The sequence below is a fragment of the Typha latifolia genome, chromosome 4 (assembly GCF_019914945.1).
Source record: "Typha latifolia isolate L0001 chromosome 4, TyphaL0001v2, whole genome shotgun sequence".
In the NCBI taxonomy this organism is placed as follows: Eukaryota; Viridiplantae; Streptophyta; class Magnoliopsida; order Poales; family Typhaceae; genus Typha; species Typha latifolia.
The window spans coordinates 18,161,428-18,186,183 of NC_133089.1; the positions used below are offsets into that span (position 1 = coordinate 18,161,428).

The window sequence follows — 24,756 nt, forward strand, 5'->3', positions numbered from 1 at the left end:
CCTTGCCTGGCTAAGGGATACAAGGAGGAGAAGAGCTACCGCAAACAGGGAAGTATACTTCGTTGACATGGCTGGAAGCGAAGAAAGCTACGATGGGATTTATGTAATTGTACTTGTATACAGAGAAGAGAGTGGGAAGTAGAGAGGAGATAACAGGTGCTTAAATAGATAGATGGATAGATAAAAGAATGGACGGTCCTTTTGGGCCTCTAATAGGAGCAATTGCCCTCGTGTTTATCGCCGCAGAATTCGTAGGTAGAGAGTCTGCTCTGTCGCCGACTTTGGGTTCTGTACATGCGCCGGCGACTTGTATATAAATCCACAACTGTTCGTTCATACGGGTCCAACTACTGCTATATCTCTACCTTTTGTCAACGCTAGCTTAATTACGTCTATTTACTACTCCTTTCATTTATTTTATAATTTCTGAGCCCATACTCTTTTTATAGTTAAACATCTAATCCTTCCGATGCCAATTAACAACTGAAAAAGACAACTCAACCATTTGCCAACATTTTATTCTATTTGAGATCTCTTAAATATCTTCGGCATGCATTGTACTTGGATTTTACTTTTATTTTTTTATGCAAGAGGGAATATATTTATCACCATATTTTGAGAATCTTTAATAAAGAAAAAGCCATTCTACTGTACTAAGCTTTTTTGTTACGTTTGTGCCCGAGAAGGACAAGGATGCTTTCAGTTTGTTGGCCTTTTCTTGTATTAACTACAAGCTTAAGTACATATAGGGTATCATGTAATCGTTATTTAGTGCCGGCCAGAGAGAAAATTAGTCTCATTGTAAGACTATAACATGCACCGAGTTTGTTGGCTGAGTTCAACACAAAATTACCCGTTTAAAAATATTCTTAACTACAAAAAATTTCCACCTGTGCTTCTAATTATCCAACAAACATAGATAATGACGCAATTACGTTCAAACATGCACTGTATGGTCATACTCTTGGTTGTTAACCTCTGATATATCTTCCAAACTAAGTGCCCTTTAGAGTTATAGATCATCAATCACGTAGAAAGATTCCGTCTCTTTTTCTGCAGGAAAAAGATTCCATTTGGTCATCAAGCATATTTTCTCTACTAGCAAAATGAAGGAGATCATGCAGTAATATGCTCCAAATAATCTCTACATTTTTAAATTGCTTTTGACTTCAACAAATATTTATTTCCTTATTTTTTTAAATTCCTCTCAACTTCAATACATATACGGCAGCAAGCAATCAGCTGCGTCTACACAGGAAAATAATCCGGTCAACTTTGAACTTGCTGCCATACTGTGAATCCTTCCATGTTCATAATCAAAAGACAGCTCTGAGACCCGCAAAAAAGAAAAAAAAGAATTCTTCTCGTCAACTTTCATATTACAGAGAATGTGTCAACTTATTAATAGCAGTTCCACTTGTATAAAATGACATAAAAGATTAATTGCAGCCTTCTCAAATACTACGTACTGCTGATCTCTGTTTCTCGTCATCGACTAATTTGGAGGATAGTTATCAGTACCTCTCGTGCCCCATTAATTGGAATGGCATGCATGTCCATTAATCGTGACAGCTGAAACTTACACGGTGGTGTGCAGATGCCCATCTTGGATAATGAAATTTGAGTAGGAGTGCAAGATATGTAGCTTGCAAGAACGATCTGACATTGAATGGCCGAGTTGGTTATAGTATTAGTATACGTAGAACGAGAAATCTTTGTTGCAGATTGTCATAAATTTTCCTCCAGTGGATGAGAACTATTATTCAACTATCAGAATCTCTGCAGATGGCTAGGAATGCGTTTTCGTGTCTGTCTCCTGGAAAGTCATCAGAACTCCTGAGTAAGTACTTGTAGTTGAATCATTCAAACTGGCTTCAAACGTTATGTGGGCCTTTCTATTTTTTTATTTTTTTTTAAAGGATTGTCAAAATTTATTCGTAGCCAACTGGAAGCCCAAAGTCCATCTGGGCCTTGAAGGCATAACCTTAGGCTTAGGGGGGGATTGGCTGGAATAAATTAGGATATAGCCCATTTAGGCCCATCAATCCTCAATAGTCTGCGCCGACTTTGCCGTAACCGACGGTATTGCCAGGTTGATAAGCAGTTTCGTCACTCGTCAATTCGATGCCTCGACTCCGCGCCCCTCTTTGCTTGTTTTATTTCTATCAACCAACCCTTTGCCTGTGACACGCGGGGGAGAGATGCTTGGGAGATGGCGGAGACGAAGGAAATCTCCGTCTCCGGAATTGGCCTCATCGACGGCGAAACACCCTCCAGGTATGAAACCCCATCGCTCTCTCCCTCTCGCTGGCCCTCTTCTTCTACGTTCTTGATGCCGAATCCGTATCCTAGGGTTTCTTATAGGAATTCTAAGGTTTCTTTTCTTGGTGCCAACATGTTTACCCGTTTGGGTAATAGGAGGTCCTACTGTTGATGGTCATTGATTTCGCGCTTGTGAACGTTCTAAGAATCCTCCGTTTGGTCGTAACATGTAAATATCTTTAGCGAGAAATGTAATCGGAATAAGAAATTATTGTTTCTTTGCAACTTTTAGAAGGTTCGTGCTACATGTTGAGAATCTTGATGCGGAGTCCGGGCTGTTAATATAAATTCTTTATTTGCTCGTGATGATCGTTTTTTTTTTTTTTGGATTTTGAGGGCCGTGCAAATGTTCTGTTTTATTATTCTTCTTGTGATCAGGTATGAGTTACTGAGTATGGTGAAAAAGCATTCCAACTTGTTGGGATGGACAGTAGTTGATGAGCAAGATGCTTCTGATGTTGGAATGGACGCTCAATTTTGGCATGAAGTGCTGGACATGTATTTTGTACGTGGTAGGGTAGCAAAAGGACGGGAAGAGGATGACCTCATTTTTTTCGTTAGGAATATGGTATGTTTAACTACAAAGCCCATATTGTTATTATTGTTGCGCAGCTAATCATTTGATATTGTTGTGCCCAGAGTTTGCATGGTTATGGTTTCAATGATAATATGGATGATGCTTCTCCTTTTTTTGTCCGGAGATGGGCTCCTACGGTAATGTAAAGAAAGTTTTTCTTCATTCATTTTGCCAGAGTTGGCATGTTCTATTTTTCCTTTTAATTCGCAGAGCATTATGTCTCCCTTTTGTTGCGACACCCCCGAGAAAGCAAGTCTAAGCATGCATTAGATGGAGTTTATTGTTGTCACAATACTTTCTAATTCGGGGTGCATACTAAGAATTATATTATTTGATTTTGCATATGTATGGGATGAAAACTAGGATATTTTACAGAGAGATTTTAAGGTATTCAGAAGAACCTTTTCAAGTTTTGTTTTTGTGGCTTTTGCAGGTTTCACTAGCTCTTTTGTCATATCCTTAATACTTTAGAGAGATAGGCTGGAATCAACAATTTGTTTTGCTTCTTCTTTGGAAAAGTTATTTTCTCTGAAACTTGAGCAACATGTCAAAGGGCCCAAGTTGACAGTCTATATTTTACAGCTGAATCCTTAGAACTAGTATTGTTAACTCACTTTTTTGGATAGAGCAAAATACTGAATTGAAAGCAACAGTATTTGTTGAACTTTTATACTAATAAGTTCCTTACTTTCATGAAAACCAGCTTGAAAAAGTGATTGGTGCAAATTCTGCTGACATTGATTGGGGGCCTTCCTTTTACTTGAATTTAATCGCCCACACATCATACACAGTTACAGTCGCAATTTGCAGGTATTTTGTGACTACCTTTCCCTTTTTATAGTATAATATGATTAATGTTTTACATGACATTTTGAGCCAATTTTGTTAAGTGGTAAGGTGACATTGAAGATTCAAAATCCATTACCTTGCATCAAAATCGAATATTATACTTGACTGACAAGAAGTATCTTTATGTAGACAGACACATACATATGCATATTATATTATATACATTTTCCTTCTAATTTTCACTATATATGGAGCTTCATAAGTATTTTAAATAACTTCTACAGTATTCAGGCTCTTCGCAGACATCAAAATGGAGAGAGTACAACATTATCTCCTATATACAAGGTACATTTGTAGTAAAGCTATTTCTTTCTTTCTTCCCTTCATAGTGCTTTTTCAACTTTTAAGTTTATAATTGTTGTTGTTATATAAGAATATTACAAGAAATTGATTGTTTATCCTCTTATGTTCAGGGTCCTTATGGATTTCTTGCTTAATTGTTTTTCTTCGACATCTTATGTGATATTGTTCTGTTAGGGTCAAGGGATGTCCACATGGTAACAAGCTGTATTTTAGAGGGAAAATTGTTCACAACTTGTTTAAATTCCATTAAGTTTGTAAATATGTACATAGCACAAGGATAGATTCAGAAAATAAGGATCATAATTTCTTTCTAAACTCGGCATGCTACGATTTATCCTTGCGTTGTTTATTCCCTGGTCTCTGATATCAATAATTTTATTCTATAAAATAAGTGGTAATCTTACATACTTATTGAAACAGGTTATCAAAACTGTATATGCATCTCCAAGCCGTGTTAATTTTCTGCTGGATCACAAAAAGGTGATTGCCATTTTCAACTCTAATATATATGTTTTTTTGTCTAATAATCTTCTTCTATTTCTTTACAGGCTGCAGAAACTCTGCCTGCCTATCCAAACATTTGTTTTGCTGTTGATGACTTCGATGACACTTTTGATGCTGTGGTGAGATGCCTTAAATTTCTTGCATTGAATATTTGCATTCTTTGGGGACATAGACTCTTGGTTTCTCCCTACTAGTCTCAATGTCATGAATATGCACACATGTACCTTCTTTCAAGAAACAACAGTTCATCATTATCTTGAAAGTTCTTGTCCTCTTCAGTGATTTTAATAGCATTTTTGGCGGTCGCCATGGCGAGGTGGCACATCGGCCGCCCTGCTAAGCTCAATGGCTTCTACGTAAGATGGGTGGGCTAATCGGCCCGCCAATTAATGAATTGTATTGGAAATGTGTTGGATTTGATTTAAGGAATTGGGTTTAACTAATAATTATTTATTAAAAAAACCATCGCTGCTCTCTCTCTCTCTCTCTCTCTCTCTCTCTCTCTCTCTCTCTCTCTCTCTCTCTCTCTCTCTCTCTCTCTCTCTCTCGCTTGCTCGCTACAACCCTAAAGCTAAACATTAAACCCCTCTTTCGATTGTCCCCTTCATGTTCTCTCCAGGTCTCCCTTCCACGGCTGGTGGCACCGAGCAGCAGCCAGTGACTAGCTTTGCATCTTTTTCTTATTTTTCTTAGGAGAAGTCCTTTTGAAATGCTAACCTCCAATGCATCGACATCTTCATCTCTTGAGATTTAACACTTGGAGACGTTACAAAAATAAAAAAAATAAAAAGCGCGAAGGCATGGTCTTCAAAATACATAGAAAACACCACCAATGTTGTTTGAATGAGAATCCTGCAACACACACTTGGAGTGATGTCTAAAACCTTTTCTTTCCTTTTTGTTGGCAAATAGGCCTTTTAGGTATTTTGCCAGGAACCAAGACTTTTTGACACAAGGATGCTCCATGTTCCTGTCTATTATTGGCCCATTGAGCTAATCTTTGCTGCCCAAAACCTTTTCGTTCTTTTCTTTTTGTTGGCAAATAGGCCTTTTAGGTAGTTTCAAGTTCCTATCTTTGTTGCTCAATCTGCAGCTACCCAAGCTACTCTTTCCCTTACAGTTTTCATTATCTCTAGTTACCATGATTCTCAGTTATCTTGTTTTAGTTCTTTGGTTACTGTGTTTATTGTTCTATCCACCTGACTTAACTTTGATTTTTTTCTGAAGCACATGCAATTCTATTGTATAACACAAAATTATCATATTAAATTTCTTTTTTTTTTTTTTCAATTTGAGCAGGTTTTGTCAGAAGTAGATCATTGCTATTGTGTAATTCTCAATGCACATGATGGGCCTGCTTTTCCAGCAGAAAATGATCCATGTGACTCCAATTTGAGTAGGCCCATAAGAGGTGATGGTGAAGATGAAACAGTCACACAATCTAAGGTTAGTTGTCTTCCTAGACCTTTATTGCTTGATGTGATAACTAATTTGCTAAGAGGTGAGAGCAATGGTGAATGAATCAAGCAATCTAAGGTTTGAAGTATCTGCTAATTGACTATATTGCAGAAAAAAATTGTCCTGTTTGAAATTAAAAAAGAAAATGCTTTATTCATGGATGCGTGGTGATAATTTATTGGTGAGTCTTGCTTTGTTCATGTTGCTTAAATCCTTAATGAGCGTAAGCAGATGCAGAAAGGATAGATGACCAAAATTACAACGCGTGATTGTATGACCTTAGTAGTAGTTTAGTAATAGCAGCAGCAGTATGAGTACGTTTGGCTGAAATTTTTGATATTTTTGGATCATTTACCTAACCCAGCAGAATAGCAATTACATTAGTGAATCTGAATATGGCCATGAAAAGTGTCAACATGTGAAGTGATGAACTCTTTACGTGTAAAATTTTCTTGGTTCATCAAGCATAAATGCAACACTTGCTTTTCCCATAGATCGTTTGGTTTTTGACTTTTGTTAACTAAATATTGCTTATGTCGGTTTCTCTGATTCTGTCTGATGTGCAAGTGTTTAAGATTATCTTGTAAGACTTACATATTACTAGCTTGTATCTGACTATCTGGACAAATTTCTTTGACATGAGTATTTTATGCAACTGCAGCTTACTCTCTTCTCTGGATTTGTCAGCTATCAGATGGTCCGGGAAGCATATGATGGTGTGCTCTCAATGTGCTTTTATTCCAGTATAATGGATCTTTTCTTATATTGTGTGAATAAACAAAAGAATAACATACTTGGATGTCTTCTTTTTCATAGAACTTAGTTGGGAAAGGAAGTTTGCATCATTCCATAATCTTAGCCGAGCCGAGGAATGATCTGAGAAATGAAAAAGTAGAAAACTGCACATGTGGTATTTATACATTAGCTCCGACAGATCTAAGGTGAAATATATAATTTGGTGACTAGACGCATCAAGAATATAAGCAGTATATTTGCCAGAAAAGGAAATCTTTTCTCCCTTCAAATTGGTCTGGCTGCAACAGTTTTCTCCAAATCTGTTTGCATGTCAAGTATCAGCAATCTTTGATTTGGTTGATAGAGAAAAATTGAATAATAATAATAACAGACTGTTTACATAAGGTGAAAAACTATCTTTTCTAGCTATAAGTTGGTTTATTTACATTTTGATCATAGATTATCTTACCACAAATATTTATTTAAAATTATGCGAGTATTAAATGGCTGTGGTGCAATATTTGATAAGTTTAACCAAATCGGTCATTACCTCCATTAGTTGTGTGACTTTCTTTTTGTTTCATTCCTAATGGAGCAAGATCCTCTTTTTCCCAACTTTTTAACAGCAGGGAGATCAAGATTTGGGAGCCTTTTATCACTTGGGAGTGCTCAGTCTAAAACTGACAGGCTTTATATGAGGGGACCTGGAGGTCGTGGTGAAGTTGAAGTTGCTGTTTCGGGAATAGCAGGTAGATGGGTTTAATGATTTTGTTGATTCTTTTATGAAAGTAAACCAGTTAGATTTTCTGAGTTAAGAAGTGATCCAACAGCAATTTGGTTGTAATGTATCACACCGCAACTGGGCTTCTCAAATTTAGTTTTTCATTTATGATTTATCAACATTTGCTTTATGTGTTATAACAAATGCAAATGTTAATAAATCATAACTAAATTTGAAAAGCCTCATCGCGGCGTGATACATTACATGTGTTATGTGTATGAGTGTGTACATTACATGTGCTTGGTCGATTTTTTATTTTTATTTTTTATTGTTAGTCATGTGCACAGGAGTGGCTGTCGTTAATAACTTAACATGTCCACTCAAATTGTTGTAATTCAGGATAAGTACAGTTGACTTTGATAAGAGTTTAGAGCGTACTTAAATCAGTTTTTCATTTTGTGTGACATAATTCGCTCTGGAAGGATGCACACAAATTTATGTTTACTAAACTTGTTCAAAACTTCAAATACTATATATTTGATCAATGCCTCCAGCATTGAAATGGTTTATGGTTTTGAATACATCACTTGCTCACATCTGAGAGGACCGGCCTGCTGTTATTGCAGATCAAAGCCGTTCAAGTTTGACATCGCCTTTATCCAAGAGACATTTGGGGATAGACTTAGGCAGCATAGTTCAGAAAGCAGCTTCTGCTGCTTCTGAGTTGGCAAAGCATGCTTATGCTGCCGCATCTACCAACAGGAAATCTGATGAACTTCTGCCTCTGAAGTGTTGTTTGATGTCCATCTCTCTGCCTTGGGAGCACATTGCGCATGACCTTCTGTTCAAGGTGAGTTCTCACAGCATCAGAATATGGTTTAAACAGATATACTTTTTTAAGCTGCGTCCTTTCTTGGAGGGAGGAAACCAGCCTTTTTTCTACTAATTAAACAGCTCTATATGTTGTTGATCTGTCTCAGGCCAGTCCTCCTCTGAATCTGTGATGATCTTCACTGCTACTGTTGGCATCTTTCATTCTGACACGGGTATGCAAATATACAACAATCAGTTATGATCTGCATTGATAATGATGCACGTGGTGTGTATATTAACCATCTTCAATACCTTCGTTCTGTTCTCTATTCTACATTATTTTAAAAACATTCAGCTAATAATGTCTTGTCTTACCCCTTTATAAGCAAAATGTTGCGAACAGCAGACCTGTGAAAAGCTTTTCCCCTCCTGTATATCGTGAATGTAGTGTATCTTTAGATGTTTGCTTTAATTGATATTTGACACACTATTCTCTGGCTCGCATTGCGTTTCACTTGATGCTGCGCAAGAAGGTTGCATGAGTTATTGGTTCAAAAAGTTCCAATAATGATGGCCCATTAGTCCATTACAAACCAAGGGATTGTGAATATCAGAACATGAGATAGGTCCCATATAAACTACGCAAGCAGACTGGATGCTTGAGTTCAAAAACGGTCCAGACAATAAAGACCCAAGCAAACAAATCATCTATACTCTCTGTATTACACTTCCCAAAATTGTATCCTGATGGATAAACACGGGGGGCACCTCCACCTCCACTCCACGACAAAAGCTGTGGGAATCATTTGTCTGTCTGATGAGGAACCTTGGAACTGCCCAATGAGACCAACAGGTCTAAACAAATTGCACTAATCGAAAGGAATTTTTTTTTTAAAGCGTTCACTATTAGGTACTGTTTTCACCTGATGATTTGATGTTACTTATTGTATTACTGCATGGTTTGGCATGCAAGTACCCCCCCCCCCATAAGACAAGCCTTGGTCGTAAGTCCTGACTAGAGATTCTCCTCCATGTCAATTGGTTGTCTCGCATTAAATGCGTTGCCTGCCTCAGCTCCAGGGTGAATATTTGAATTATTTAATCTTCTCTCTCTCTCTATATATATATATATATACATATATACATATTTAAATTTCTACTACCTCCGACAATCCATTTTATACATTGAAGCCACCCTACACCTTACTCCATCTCCCCATTCCTTTGAATTCTCTTGCTCCTATCTCCATCAAACCTTCTAAGCTGGAGGTCTAATGGCCCAAGGAAGGCGGCTCTCGGAGCTACTAGAAGAGCAACAGGAGCCCTTTTTCTTAGATATTTACCTTATAGAGAATGGGTATTCGACTAGGATCCTGGAGTCTCAGGCAACAAGCATGTGCTGGCCTGGCAATGCAAGCAGAAGGATGCAAAAGTTAACCAGCAATGACTTCAAAAGGAACGAGTGTGGGTTGCTGAGATGCATGGTGTCCAAGATTTTGTACTCGAAGGCTGTCAGGAAGGCCTTGAATTGGGAAGCCAAGGCACCTGAGATTGGAGCATCAACTACTTTCGATGGCCTCTCATCTAATGGGAGCAAGCCGAATGATTGGTCTGGATGTTCTAGAAGCAGCGGCGACGATCTCGTCGGAAATCATGGCCACTGGAGATGCATGGAGGTGGACTCAAAGCAGCTCAGCCCTGTCTCAGTTCTAGACCTGCATTCTTATGAAAGCTCCCCAGTTTATAGCCACAGTGAGTTCATGATGCCTTATTCAGAGCTAATCTCTTGGACTTTAATTAATGTTAAGCAATATCTTTACTTCAATTGCATGTGTTCACATTGTTGGTATTATTCTTGGATTACAGATGAAGAAGAGACGCCGCCCACAGTCTCAAGTATTGATTCGCCAAACGAAGCTTTAGACGTCTTCAAAGATGTTCTTGATGCGGCAGACTCTCCTGCGTTCAATCAGTTTGGCTTGCACTTCGACAAGGAAGGACTTCCATGGGAGATTCCAAAGGTAGATCAAGCCAAGATCACTCAATTGATAGTCTCGGAGCTATCAAACTCTCGTTTGGAGTGGAGCCATTTCCAGCCTCAGATGAGGGAGATTGGAGTTGAGATTGAAGCTGCCATTTTTGAAGAGATCTGTGATGAAGCAGTTGTAGACATTGTAGACTTCCATTGTACATAGTTGAGATGTAAACTGTAGCAAGTCATAGTAAGTTCACGAGTAAGTTTGATAGATTCCGTTCTTCTCTATGTTGGTCAACAAAATCCAAATGTTTAAAACTCACAAGCTTTGGATCAACTATTGCACATATATCCTTCTTATTATTACTATTCTTTTATGGGACTAAATTTGACATACTAATCTCAACAATCTAATCTCTGGCATACTAATCTCACATGTATCACCAACAAATATCAAATCTTAAACTCCGATACAGATTGTTGCGGAGACGATAGAATCCAACCACTATGTTATGACCAGAATTTAAAGGAAAGAAAAGAAAAAAGAAATAACGTTTGAAAAAGAGATACTCAAATGATGTTGTGTTTTTACTATAAGGTGAATTGTACGTATGATAATGTCTTAGTTTTATAGTGGTCTTAAAATTACATCTTCGTCATTTAAGACTCAACAACATAGTTTCATATCTCATCGGCATGTTGATATATGCATTTATTTCGGGTGTTAAATACTTGCATTAATTTTGGGCGCTCCATCCAAACTGCAATGCGTGACTTCCAACTCTACTAATTCCAATTCATCCTGTCCCACACCATTCAATGCTCAAATTTTCTTTTGATTAATTTGCAAAAAATTACATCACCAATCCATGCCAATTTTTGTCGCAGAGATGCTGCCATGTCATCGTCATTGTTCTAACATTTACCCACTCCTATATTGGATAAAGAGTCCTCGAAGACTATAATGTGTGGTCTAAGAAAAACATCATATATATTTATGTATATGTTGAGGGATAAATGGAAAGGATAATAATGTAAGTGATGTTGATGTGCACGTTAACATTGTTCCATAAGGAATTTTATAAAAGCCCGGATATTGTCAAAGTTTGCAATCAATCTCTCCATGTCATTTAATTTAATGGCCGATGGGGCCACGTGTGCCTTTCCCAATGTTCTTTTCATTTATTTTTTCCTTCACAAAATGCCATCCAAAACTTATAAAAAATAATATTCCCGGCGAGGACTTTTAGAATGTCTGTCATATGGAAGGCAAGGTCTATCACCAAACCGTTGTTTATTTTGTTCACGAAACTTCCCTTCAAGCGTTATGTTTAAGATCATCTTTGCGTGACCAAAGCAAAGACAAACATCAAAGGGACCCATTATGGATCACATGTAATTAAGATCATCTGCATCATCTAATCAGAATTAAGCAGACCAACGATGTGAATCTATAACCCAATCAAAGTAAACTAATGATTCGTTTGTTCGCATTCAAAACAAGAAGCAAAGTCTTGCATAAGTTAGTTTAGCACGTCTTAGGATAAGGGTTTGTGTGCAGTTGGTACGAGACATGCCTCCACAGCTCTCGCCTCCTGTTTTCTTAACCTGCAGCAGTCCCAAACCATCGTTTACAGTATGTTCTAATAATAAACTGTGTGAACAATGAAGAAATCATGCTCCGCCATCTTGTATTCTTATACTCAGGATCTTAGGAAAGCAATCGCATAAAACAAAATGCAAGCCATTTTGGCATCTTTGTAGCAGCTTCTCGGTGTGTGCACCAGTTGTGGTAATAGCATATATTCATGGATTCATATGCAAAAGTAGGAATTCCACAGGGCAAGTAACTGCTCATTGTACTGCCAAAAGAAACAACCCCATATTCCCATTCACTCACTGTAGCCTGTAGGCTTCTGCAGAGGAAATCATAACAAGATTGTGTCTAGGCTGGCAAAGGACGCATGCTGAAAAGAAGAAATTCCTGCATGCAGCTTGAGTACCTATGGCAGGGGAAAAAATTGATAAGTAGTTCTACTGGTTAAACAATCTTCAAGGAATCTTTTTATAGCTCAGGCCAATCAGTATAGCCAAAGGATCCTGAAACTTTCAGCAGAGAGCACAATTGAGCAGTAAAATAGTTTAACTAAATTGTTTTGGAGCACCAACTGCCTATAGTTCCGATGCCAAAAATTCATTATCACTGCAGATGACCAGATGTGTCACATATTATTGGAAAGAAGAAAGTGCTCAAGATTAAACAACCATGTGATAGCAATGTCATGTCATGTCCAAGGAAACATAAGCTCAATTAGCTGCAAAGTTCAGTTGTAGTGGGGGGAGAGTAAAAGTTTTTGAAGCTTCTCCCTATTTTCTGTTCTCAGGATAAAACTGTCTGAAAAGAAAATTTCATATGGAAACAAGATGTTAGGTTGACATAACCAATCATACATCAAAATCCAATATCTTATCCATCATTGCATATCAAATACATGCTCGTGAAGCCTTAGACCCTCGTTCAAAGAGGCAATTCCTTGCAGACTAGCTGATGGAGTATTTCAACAAGGAACTAGTGCAAAACAAAAGCAAGAAACTTACAAGCTGAAAAGATGAAACCAAGAAACCCAAAAGGCATATTGCCTTTCTTATAGCAAACAAAGATAAACATACTTTCCACCACTCAAGTTGCATGAAAAACTCTAGTCATTTATATCCATCCTATTTTCAGTTTTTGTTCATTCTGATACCATTTGTCGTCTTGATGCTTCAGTTAGTGGGAAGCTCACAACGAGGGGATGGTCAGAGGATTTACAAGGGTAGGGCCAAGGAGGTCATTGCACAGACAACCAGCGCTGTCAAGGGTCTTGTGATTCTCTGGCCTTGGGCTACTTCCAGTACTGCTAGACAGCGAATTGTAGGTAGTCTTCTGCAGAACTCCTGTTGGCGATGAATCTAACCGAGGGCTTGAATCCCATCCATCTGTCAAGAGATTTAATGATGATGATGAGCAGTTCTTGCTTTGATCCTTAGGGGTGTTGTTAGTGTTGGTCAAAACCTCCCCTAGGGGTCCACCTATCGAAGACTCCCAAGAGATCGGAATCCAACTTGCTTGCTTTTCGCTAACTTCACTTAGGACATCTCCCATGCCCAAACCCATCTGAACAGAATCAAGGTCTCTAGATAATCTAAGGGGTGATAGTTTTAGCTGCTCATGATTAGGAGATGAGGAGGATGAGAAATCTGAGGAAGCCATGGGAATAGATATAGACAGTTGGGTTCTGTCAGATTGCATTTCTTCTACCTCAGGCCAGGTGATAGCTGAACAATCAGATTGGTTTCGGGGCCAGTCGTCAATGAAATGTCGAAGGGAATGAGTCTGCGGTTGTTCATTGAGTTTAGGTGTAGAAGCAGAGTTGATGTTATCTGAGGAGCTTCTTTGAGAGTTCATGAGGTAATTAGTGGAAACAAGTCCAAAATCTGCCCTGGAAGATGTTTCTTCAAAGGGATTATGTTGTTTTGAAATGGGAAACAAAGTGTCTATAGGTTTCTGGTTCATGGAAGTTAGCATAGAGAGGTCTTGGGAATCCTGCACATGATCATTTTTTTCGATGCCCATCAACATCCTGCATAACAAAGACAATCGTGCTAAATGTAAATAAAAAATCATTTATAGTCTGTTAAAAAATAAGAATAACAACTTGAGTCCGATAATATGACAGTAAACTTAAATGGAAATCCCAGAAAACAGACAGATTCTGCAAATATAATAGAATTTAATGTGATCTGCTATCTTCGCCGAACTCCACTAAAATATAAATACTGCCACTAGAGATCTAGATATTACCAATTCACCAAACAAGTTAGCCAATTATGAAATTTTGGTGGGACAGCATTGAGGTAATCAAGAATACACTAGTTGGAAGTTAATGCCATAACATTATATTTCTTAATAAGCTTGTCTTTCTCCGGAAAGATAAGAGTGCAGGTAAACATCAGAGAACAAACTAAAAGGTAAACATCAAGGGTTGGCACAATTTAGGCTTGTCACATGAATGCAACTGAGAGATCATAACTATAGTTACTTCATAGTTTGCCATATGTTTGCCATTGAGGATGAAGAAGACGTGAGCAAAAGGAGAGCCAGTTTTGCAGTATATGACACACATCTTGTTTGTTTAACCACTTGATATTATGTCCGCTGTGTTGGAGAAAAGTATCTTGCTTTTGGAAATTCTTTATCTTTTTCGTAGATATTACTGTAGTATTTATGATGTTCAATCAAATAACCAATTCAACTTGTAATATTAGTCTATTTACTTGTAACAAACCTATGCTTGCATTACTCTAAAAACAAGGACTACTCATTGAGATGCTAACGCTAACTTCGGTACAAGTTGATTCCTAAGTATAGTAACAATTCTACATCTGCTGATCATTAAAGAGAGCATTTTGGGATCGCTTCCTACCACCTCCGCTGCACCCTCGCCGTCACCCGCTACATCCTCTCCTCCACCCACCCAACACATCATGCACAACAATGGCAATGATCACGTGTATGCTCATGAGACAACGACAACGACAATGTCACTTGATAAGGTCAACCAACTCATCTTTTGGATATGAACTGAAAAATCTTGACAAGGACACACCGTCGCTTACAACCATAAGTTTCCTTTTTGAGCTTGGAAAGTTTTTTTAGCATTTTATTAGGCATTTAACCAAGTAAATTTATCGGTAAAGTCAGAAATGAATAAATTATGCCACTCTACAACAAATATGTGTTAACAGTAAAAGATCAAAACAAGCTAATTTGACATGTGAAGTAAATGTTTGTGCCATATGGATAACTCATAGTACTTGAGCAGATCATAAGCAACTATAATATATTATGCAACTCATTTACTCGATTTCAAAAACTAACCATTAGTTTTAAGTTTTAATCATAATATGACAAGCAAAGGAACCAAAAGTCACAACTTTAAGACATGACGATGTAGCTATTTTGAATGCAGAAGAGGTTTAGCAATATAATCATTTGATTCTACCTGTTGAAATTTGCAGGGCTCTTCCCCAAACTTTTTGTCTGCTGCTGTGCAATGGTAAGGCTACCAGATGATCCGCCGCCAGAAACAGCTGAAGCTGACTGTGAAGATGCGATGACATTTATCGCTTTCGCGGCATGGCCAGCATGGCCTTCCACATGCTTTCTTGAACGATGGCGGCCCCGGTTCATGTGTCGCTCACAATATTTCTGTTCGGCGACTGCATCCCTTGAGCACCGCCATTTCTTCCCGTCAGTCCGACGGCATCTACCAGGCTCCGGATCAGCATTTCCAGAATACCCCAAATGGAAAGATCCCCATCCCACTACACAACAACCATAATACATCCTGCCTAAATCAATTACTATACCACCAAATCTTAACAAGACACACGAACATTTTCCGGTTACAAATAATATATTCCAGTGTCCAAATTTCTAGAAGATATCAAGGATACTCCATTAGACTAGATACATAAAGATTGGACATACTTTTTCCTCAGAACAAAGCACATCTCTGCTAATATAAACGAGATATAGAATGATGTGATCATTTGTAACATTTGGAGTCGTTTAATACGGAAACCCTTTCTAAACGGAACAGGCCTTAACATGCTTTCAGTCAAAACTTTCGCAATCAATTAACCACGCATTACAGAGTAGCAACGGCAACTTATGAGACCAATAATGCAAGAAAAGTAAACGATAAAGGAGGAAAACTGTAGCTTTCTCTTCGAGATGGAGGAAGGGCTTACGTGAGCTTGAACCAAAAGATCCACCTGGGAAGGGAGTGAATCCAGATGGGTTGAGGTTTCTTCTAACGGGAATGAGCAGACTGGCTGGTATGGGCACGCTCGCAACAATGTATTTATAGATCAAGGCTTGATGTTCCAGCTCCATCCACTGAGATGGAGTGAAGGGCCCCCTCACTCTTGCCAAAACTCCAGGCATGCTTGCATTTGAACTTCCACAACCCAATCCTGAATCAGTGAAGAACAAATCAAAGAAAGGTGAGGAGAAAAATAATTAAATGCAAGAGAAAACTTTATATCAAATCTAGAAACAGGAAGATGCAGAGTGGATGATGCACATCATGCTGTATAATCATCAGGAAAGAAAAAGAAAAAGATAGGCCTTTTAGTATTATTTTATTTCAGATACAGAACTAGGAGCTAGGAGAAGGGGGTAAAGAATCATTGAAGAATACTTTGATGTTTATGCTCCAAATATTTTTTTTTGTTGTTGTTGTTAATGATCCTTAGGCACTGTAGTTAAAATTTTCACTCTTAATTTTTTTCCCTCAACAAGGAGAAAAGAAAACCCATCTGCAAATCAACACCTTTAGAGACAAGACCAATCAGGTGGGAAAAAAAGGGGAGAAAGAAAAGAAAGAAACTTGCTTTAGCTCTCGACAAGACTCAAGAGTAAAAAACAGCAAATGACATGAAAGGACGTCCTCCAATCACTACCGGAATCAATGAGACAACCAAATAACCAAGCAGCCAACCCATTCCAATCCAAGACCTACACACAAACCCACACAAGAACAGAGCTAATGCTGGTATACCTGGATTCCTAAGATAAGAATGTGTTGAGGAAGATGGTGATGGCTTGTGGTAATAAGGCAAGGACCCATCACTGCTGAGCACCATTGAATCCGGTTTCCCTGACGAGGAGAAGCTAAGCATTTGCTCCCCATCAGGGAAGAGGGGATGGGAGTTTGATCCAAGAAGAGAAGGCGCTGCCTTGTTGGGTGCTGTCAGCATTGCTTCAGTCCTGGCCGTCTTTAGGAATCTCCAATCATGCTCCTCTGTTCCACTACTAGACCTCCCATGCTTGAGGAAGGCAGATCCAATCAACCCTCTTTGCCTGCTGAGTTCAGACTCTGAGGGGGTCAGCGGGGAAGAGAAGACACCACCACCACTCTCCTGAGAGGCACCCACAAACCCATCCATGCCTACCACCCCACCTAGCTCCATTTCATCCAGCTCCACCACCAATGCCTTGTCCTACAGCATGAACTCAGAGAAAAGAAGCAGTGAGTTGGGCTCATAGGATGGGGAGGGGAGTGAGGGTGAGGACATGAGGGGGGTGTGTAGGAGGAAAGGAAGCATTTTTATGGTGAATGAAAAGACAAGGTTTTTGGTTTGGTTTGGGCTAGAGCTCAGAAAACCAGGCTGGTTTTCCTTTTAGGGTGATATTTTTTTATAAAAAAAAAATTGAAGTGTGAAAAAATTGCTAAGGGTGCACGCATGTGACTATATGTGTGAGAGATGTTATAAATATATATATACACATATAATGTTAGAGAAATGCTTCTTTCTATTTAGGTTTAGGCAATTTGTAGCTAATTGCACTTTGTGATTCTTTCCTTTTGGACTAATCTATCAACAAACGTTGTGGGTCCAACTAATTATACATGGATACAGTATTGAGACAATATGACTATTGAAGCAGTGGCCTTAAGGTGGTGCATGGTTTCACTTGGGGGAGGTTCAGGCCTTGTACAACACTTGTTTGCTAGCAGAGGAAATTAAATGAGGTAGTTACAGAGATTTCATCTCTTTCCTCGGTCGCTTGGTAGCTTCTCTTTTTTGTTTGTATTATTACCATCCTACAAGAGAAGGCACGCCATTTTTGCCACTTGCTTTTTTACCACCCCTCCTCCCTCCTTGTAAACTCCGCTACTGTTTGTTGTCATTTAGCTCACACACAACCCCAAGCCTCTCCTCTTTGTAGTTTGTAAACTATGTTGGTTGTTTTCATTTCCCATGGCCCCTCTCTCTCTCTCTCTCTCTCTCTCTCTCTCTCTCTCTCTCTCTCTCTCTCTCTCTCTCTCTCTCTCTCTCTCTCTCTCTCTCTCTCTCTCACTTTACCTCATAAATTTATTATGCAACTGGCTAGTGGTGTGCATGGATCGATGAGTATACCACGTGAGACCACGCTCCAAAATTTACCTAAGCCTACTCTCTAGCCCCACTTCTTCATGAGAGAGGAACACTGGAAGAACACAAAATTGTTCCATTATATATTGTAGCATTATATATATTTCCATCGAATATATATATATATATATAAGCCTATGCATTTTTTAAACTAATGATAGCATATGAAAACTATTAGCAAGTAGAGGGCTTTACAGCCATTTGTTATATATTTTTAAAGGTCTAAGCTTGGTTGATATTTGTACTTGTGCCTTGGTGTTATGGTTTTGGTCAAACTATTGTTAGATGCTAACGAAGTACTCTTTTTTATTTCTTATAATAGGAAAAGGTATGCAGATGAACAACTCTTAAATAATTAAAAAGTACCCTCTTCTTCTTGACCAAATGTGCTGTTCTATGTTAACCATCCATAAATCCTCATCAGAGAACCTTGACACCCATCCATGTGAGCCATCATACATCCTTTTTCCACAACAACTTTATTTGACATGTATGCCTTTTTGTCCCCCCTCCTTTTCTTTTGAACAAACCTCACTTTTTTTTTCTTTTTTTTTTTTTCAAATTGAACAAACCTCTCTCTCTCTCTCTCTCTCTCTCTCTCTCTCTCTCTCTCTCTCTCTCTCTCTCTCTCTCTCTCTCTCTCTCTCAAATTGAGAGGCTTAGTGGGGCCAAAGGTATGCTTCCTCTGCTTCCATCTCTTTTCAGTGTACGTGGATATGTACGTACGTGTACGCATAGTAGGGTAATTACTCGAACCGCCTTAGCCATGCAATAGTTAATATTTCATCTCTCGCGGCAATCAAAACTACAGTAGATAGCTCTCTCTCTAACAAGAAATAATTTAATATATACTATAGAAATTATCTTATTACATGTATGTACTTTTCCATATTATTATCGAATTGATATACCTTTAGGGGCACATAAGTAAATTTATGTGCTTAGAAATGAGGCATTAGTTTACAAGGTATATATTCTGGTATTTCTAAATAAAAAGGCAAAATGTTAGGCGATAAGTTCTTGCGTGTCCCCAGGTACAAGAATTTCTTCAGCCTCCCACTGGGGGTCTGCTGCCTGAAATTAATTATTCTCCAACTACAAAGCAACAAGTGGGAGATTTTTTAGAATATAAGAATTATGGCCATTAATTGTTCTTGATCAACAATGGCGATAATTTTCTTATCCTACAAAATTTTATAATTAAGCGGCCGCAGATAAATAAATCATTTTGCATGGAATAATTGCATTAATATCTTGCTTCCACTTAGTAATCCTCTAAATTAACACTTGGCTCTCCCTTGTCATTGAGAATGTTGGGAATACTGCACACAACCTGTGGCATAGCTTGCACATGGAGGGACATGCTTCCAACCTACAGTAGTGAACTTGTATTACTGCTAGCTAGCTTAGCGAGCTGTTACTATGAGAGAGAGAGAGAGAGAGAGAGAGAGAGAGAGAGAGAGAGAGAGAGAGAGATGACAACAATTTGACTGTTAGGCGAATTTGAGCTTGATATATCTTAGTCGAATTTAATTTAAGGTCAGATCTACCATGCCATCAAGCTAAAGATTGACTGGGAGTTATAATATGCTAAGGCTAGGCAGACCATTAATAGTGCATTTACATGAGGTAATAAGGTGATCCTGACTACTTGCCAAGTTTGATTTGAAGAATACCCATTCCATTCCATTCCATTCCTTTTTTTACACACAAAAATTAGTGTCCACAACCCAACTCACCCAGGTCCCCCACCACTTCATACTCATAGTGGGTGACTGCAAATCTTGGGAAGACCTTCACAGGCCTGCAGCTGGTCCAACCATCTGGTTGGCACGCCCACGCCCACGCCCACGCCCACACCCTACCCTCTCTTTCTTATTTTTAACACACACACACACACACACACGCACGAGCTTAGTACTTTTATACAATTAGGGGCGACATACTTTCTCCATAACCACCATCTCAACTAACATGATTTATGATTAGCTTGTGAGATACTTTTTGGGTTTAGAAGTTAGAACAAGTGCAAGATCTGCCTTTTCTTTTTATATTTCCCACTATGGAAAAGCGACATGTGTGGGAGGATCGACGAGCAATCGAGGGTGTACTGCGATCATACGCCAATCATGCGGCTAATCCAAGGCATCACCTCGTTCGGGTCCCACCCCGTTTCCAGATAGAGGTAAGACAGATCACGCCCGAGGGGCAATGCCGTCATCATCATATCCTCTCGCGGAATCCAACAATGGAGTCCTGATAGCGATGTGTCGTCTAGCTGTGTGGTCCACATACCTCCCTCCATCCACGTGACATAAGATTCGGTCAAAGGGATGAGGGATTCTCTCACATAAACCCCCGTCCCCCTCCCTCGTCCAATCTGAATATATATATATATATATACATATTTTTCTGAAATACTACTAGGACTTGGACACCAACATTACAAGGACGGATACATAAATACTATTCTTCATTAGGGGGCTGCATGTGAAAGATGGTAAAAGAGAAAGGGTAAAGATGGGAAGGGAGAAGACGTCCAGGCTCGCCTCCTCGTGGCCGACATAATGGGGGGGCCCACGACAGCCGCATTTGAACTGCCCCCTCCGTCACGTCTCACTCGAGATATATAGACGACACCCATGGATGTACCAAGGAGATACTTATTAGTTTCTCAAATACCTATTTTGCCCTCCTATTATTATGCCTCGCCTGTCTCCTTGTGGTCCCTTTTATTATTATTATTGTTGTTATTTATATGCCTCTCTTATCTTTTATACATATATATATATATATATATCCAGTGGGTTGCGATAAAAGAAAGTTCAAGAAGCAGTCTTTGAAAATTAAGGAGCAGCTAGCTGGATCCGTTGGGTGATAATATAGTCAATCATCAAGACCGTGTCACATCTCTAGTCAATCTCATGGAACCCAGGAGCAGGCCATACGTCTCCATTGGTAATTTGTAGGTAGGTTCTTAGTTTTGGTACTGTACATGGAACCCAGCCCTAGTTCGCATCTGGATTGGCCGGTCACGGTGTCCAATAAATATGGTAGCCCCCACCTGCGAATAGAACAACATCTAGATGGTTGTTTGTACCCGCAGTTTGGTGTGCGTGTTGGGTGCTGCATGAAACACACCAATTCCTTTATTACTCCTCTTCATCGTCCTCATCATCATCATCATATATATATATATATATATATATATATATATATATATATATATATATAGTTCATCGGTTGTAACTTGTAGGAATTACTTTGCCTTCTCTTTCATAGTTTTTTTTTTACACCGTCACTTGTAAGTTTACTTTCTTCTTCTTTGAGTCCTTGTATGCGTGTGCAAGGGAGGTGGCCCTGGGGCCATCTACAAGGGGTTTTAAAATTAAGCACTTGTGCCTGCCTACCACTACCACTGCACATTACTCTGTTTTTTTTTTACCATGGCACAAGGTGGTCACCCACTCTCCCTCTCTCCCTCTTATATGTACAATGTACAGTAGATCCAACGTCAATATGATTCCAAAGTATCATGTGAACGCCACATTGCGTGAATGTAGAAGGCTTATCATTGCATTTGATTGATGAATTGAAGATATTTTTTTAAATTTTTAGAATTAAAGATTAGTTAAACCATGCATCTACGTACATTTGATGTTAGAGAGCAAGATCTCCAACTGAACATTTTAACAAGTTTCACCAAGGAAAGGAAGAGAGAAGTTTCATTGAAGATCATTAATTCTTATAGGAAAATGAACTGTAGACAACTTTTTCTATAAATTTATTTCTCGAATTAGAAAATATGTTTGAACGAATCAGAATGGATCCATTAGAATTTCCTGCTGCATATTGCTGAGCGTTCTGATTTCTAAGAATGAGATCTATTCAAATATTATAAAGACATTTGAACGGCTTTGAAGGTGATCGCACAACCCAAAAGATTTTGAGGGCCTATTATTCGAAGTCCATTCCAACAGCTTTCAAATTTGTCTCGAGTTTTCTTCTTTTTTAAGTCATAATACCTTCTTTAAATTTCTTTTGTTGGATTTTAGAGTTAAAAAAATAAAGAATCAGAGTTTCTCGAGAGGAGAGAGGGAGAGCACTTTTCTAATATATTAAGATAGATTTGAGCATAAAAATACTTATATTTATATGTCTACAATGAAGGCATATGGTCGAACCGTACAAATTATTAGTATAATAGTATCTTAGTTAAGCTTTTTTTTATTATTATTATTAAAAAAAATTAGTATAGTTATTATTTATTGCTATATCTATTTGGTTGTGCCGTGAGTTTTGGAATTGCTCTGAATTCCACAACAAAGAGATACACCGCTGAAATGTACATTTCCATTCCCGATATCTACAAACGTCGGTCCTGATGCTGGGAAAGTAATTAATGAGATGTTTGGTAAGATAACCATTACATTAAACAAGGGATTAATTAAAGTGTCATGTGTGTTTGGGCATTAAGAAGAGAACAAAAGAGAAGTCTTGCAAGTGAGATTGGGAGGAGCCCAATGGTTGGTGTCTCAATTGTTTACACGTATTCCTAGGAAGACATCAAGATGCCACCCAACCATTTGGAGAAGTTCTTTAGGGATAAAAAAAAAAAAAAAAAAAAAAAAAAATCTACCATGCCCTTCCTCTAAATAAATATCTTATTATTCTTTAACTACCGCTCTATTCTTATTGTTTTATTTATTTTAGAGAGGTCGTTTCTCGTTAACCAAGGTCCTATGCACGCGTTGGCTCACATGCAAGGGATGGAAAAATCTCGAGTCTTTGAATTATTAATCATTACTTAATCCTAATCAATGGATTAAAATTATTGTTGCATGTTCTCATACTTGGGATCTGCGCGAGATGCATAAACAAATTAAGATACTAAGCTGATGTAGATTTAAACGCAGAGCCAGATATAATTTATTAACGAAAAGTTTGTTAGGGAATCTACTAATTAAATGGTTAATCTCTTTGTTAAAATTTTATAATAAATACAAAATCTAACTCGACCACCATAATTCGAAAAAGAAAAAGACAAAACATGGTGCCGCAGTAAACAGTCAATTTTTCTCATTCTTCTAAATCTAGATTATAAATTGTTATTACACTAATTTGAGCCCGGCCCATGTTGAAGGCAATATAGGTTTTGATGAAAGGTATTCTTTTTACAACCAGGCCCGCTTCCAATTAATTTTGGCCTACAAATTATCGATAGACGCTCCACTTCCACTCTCTCTATGAATCACATAAGCGTACTGCGTAGCTTGGTCTTAGCGGTGAAAAATTATGGAATACTACTCTTAACTCATATTCGAGTTTACATTTTAAATTGAAAATATTTTTAAACTATATTATATTCTAACTAAATGGATATTAATTTTTTTTTTTGGATATAGATAAATTTTGGATAGAGGACTCAATTTTAAACAAATTATGACTTATCTTTTAGATACAATTAACACAAAATTTGAAGAATTTTTTTAAATAAAATTGCATGTCAAATACATATAAGTTTAGCAAAATTAATTTTTACAAATAATATAAAATACATTATTAGTAACAATATTAATATTCACTATTTAAATAATTAAACTAAAAATTATAAATTATTCAAAAAAATATGTGGATAAATTGATATCCGATATCTATATCCGTATTTGAAAAATTATATTTGACATGTATATGTATTCAAATTTTTTTCTTTAGAAATTCAATCCCTATCTAAATCCATATCTGAGTCGGGTAGTAAATTTTTATCGGAACGGAGTAATATAGTGGGTCGGGTCGGACTTAATCCAACTCCTTTTCACCTCTGCTTGGGTCGCCTTCTTTTTCAACTCATCATTATTTATTAATTTCTTAGGTTGTGTTGGCAATGTTTCAGCACCGGAATCAAATCTATGCTTCAAGTTCTTTAGGATGTGTTTGGTTATAGGATTAGGTAAGAGGGGATAAGTCATCCCCCTAAGATTACCAATCTCATATTACAATTTTGATCTACATTGGTTTATACAAGACTCTATATAGGATAACTAAACAAAATTAATATTATTATCCCCGATAAAAAAATACTAACATCAATTATTATTTTAAACTGTTACTAATTATCTCAAAATTAAATTATATCAACAAATATCATAAAATTATATTCATTAATTATAAAAATTAAGCACATTTATTTCAAAATAATCACAATTTAAAAACAAAAGTAATACAAATACTTCGAATTTTTTTAATATAGCAAATACTTTGAATAAATATATAAAAGAATAATAATAAAAAAATAAAATATATAATTTGTGCAATTAAGATTGTTGGTTGTATTATTTAAATATCTAAATTTATTATTATTTTTATATAAAGGGAATATAGTAATTAACTGCTTAGGTGAGATGCTATATCTACTCTTTTGGAATATTACATTCAGTTCGGAGTTTTAATCTTACATATTAATTTTATACCAAACATAAGAAAAATTACGTTGAGCTCACGAAATTACTAATT

At 37.6% G+C, this 24,756-nt stretch overlaps 3 protein-coding genes across 6 annotated transcripts; 2 read left to right on the forward strand and 1 right to left on the reverse strand.

Moving 5' to 3' along the window:
- Window positions 1-2,108: 2,108 nt before the first annotated feature.
- On the forward strand, window positions 2,109-8,772 carry LOC140786091 (uncharacterized). 4 transcript variants are annotated; one of them, XM_073134287.1, is made up of 12 exons: window positions 2,109-2,277; window positions 2,701-2,890; window positions 2,962-3,036; window positions 3,603-3,709; window positions 3,973-4,033; window positions 4,472-4,531; window positions 4,600-4,674; window positions 5,855-6,001; window positions 6,675-6,729; window positions 7,375-7,497; window positions 8,096-8,319; window positions 8,450-8,772. In XM_073134287.1, the coding sequence occupies exons 1-12, from the start codon at window positions 2,213-2,215 to the stop codon at window positions 8,471-8,473; spliced, it is 1,206 nt and encodes a 401-aa protein (XP_072990388.1). In that variant the 5' UTR covers window positions 2,109-2,212; the 3' UTR covers window positions 8,474-8,772. The 4 variants fall into 4 exon arrangements, with proteins under 4 accessions (XP_072990388.1, XP_072990390.1, XP_072990392.1 ...); XM_073134289.1 differs by having other exon boundaries at window positions 2,121-2,277; window positions 7,378-7,497; XM_073134291.1 differs by lacking the exon at window positions 5,855-6,001 and having other exon boundaries at window positions 2,121-2,277; window positions 7,378-7,497.
- A 641-nt stretch (window positions 8,773-9,413) lies between these two features.
- Window positions 9,414-10,614, forward strand: LOC140786092 (uncharacterized). The gene is made up of 2 exons (XM_073134292.1): window positions 9,414-10,034; window positions 10,149-10,614. Exons 1-2 carry the CDS (start codon window positions 9,557-9,559, stop codon window positions 10,475-10,477), a joined length of 807 nt encoding a protein of 268 aa, XP_072990393.1. The 5' UTR covers window positions 9,414-9,556; the 3' UTR covers window positions 10,478-10,614.
- A 2,091-nt stretch (window positions 10,615-12,705) lies between these two features.
- LOC140787671 (growth-regulating factor 6-like) lies at window positions 12,706-17,454 on the reverse strand. Its single transcript, XM_073136729.1, has 4 exons — window positions 16,866-17,454; window positions 16,054-16,278; window positions 15,303-15,624; window positions 12,706-13,880 (listed from the first exon to the last, which is right to left on the reverse strand). The coding sequence occupies exons 1-4, from the start codon at window positions 17,275-17,277 to the stop codon at window positions 13,040-13,042; spliced, it is 1,800 nt and encodes a 599-aa protein (XP_072992830.1). The 5' UTR covers window positions 17,278-17,454; the 3' UTR covers window positions 12,706-13,039.
- Window positions 17,455-24,756: the final 7,302 nt, after the last annotated feature.

Bases quoted from the DNA above. Each gene is read 5' to 3' on its own strand.
- LOC140786092 (XM_073134292.1), top strand. From the start codon at position 9,557: ATGGCCCAAGGAAGGCGGCTCTCGGAGCTACTAGAAGAGCAACAGGAG. The intron at 10,035-10,148 runs GTGAGTTCATGA...CTTGGATTACAG, and splicing joins CTCCCCAGTTTATAGCCACA to ATGAAGAAGAGACGCCGCCC.
- LOC140787671 (XM_073136729.1), bottom strand. From the start codon at position 17,277: ATGGAGCTAGGTGGGGTGGTAGGCATGGATGGGTTTGTGGGTGCCTCT. The intron at 16,279-16,865 runs GTATACCAGCAT...TCACTGATTCAG, and splicing joins TTCTTATCTTAGGAATCCAG to GATTGGGTTGTGGAAGTTCA. The intron at 13,881-15,302 runs GTAGAATCAAAT...TTTGTTATGCAG, and splicing joins AGCCCTGCAAATTTCAACAG to GATGTTGATGGGCATCGAAA.
- LOC140786091 (XM_073134287.1), top strand. From the start codon at position 2,213: ATGGCGGAGACGAAGGAAATCTCCGTCTCCGGAATTGGCCTCATCGAC. The intron at 2,891-2,961 runs GTATGTTTAACT...TGTTGTGCCCAG, and splicing joins TTTTTTTCGTTAGGAATATG to AGTTTGCATGGTTATGGTTT. The intron at 3,037-3,602 runs GTAATGTAAAGA...CATGAAAACCAG, and splicing joins TCCGGAGATGGGCTCCTACG to CTTGAAAAAGTGATTGGTGC.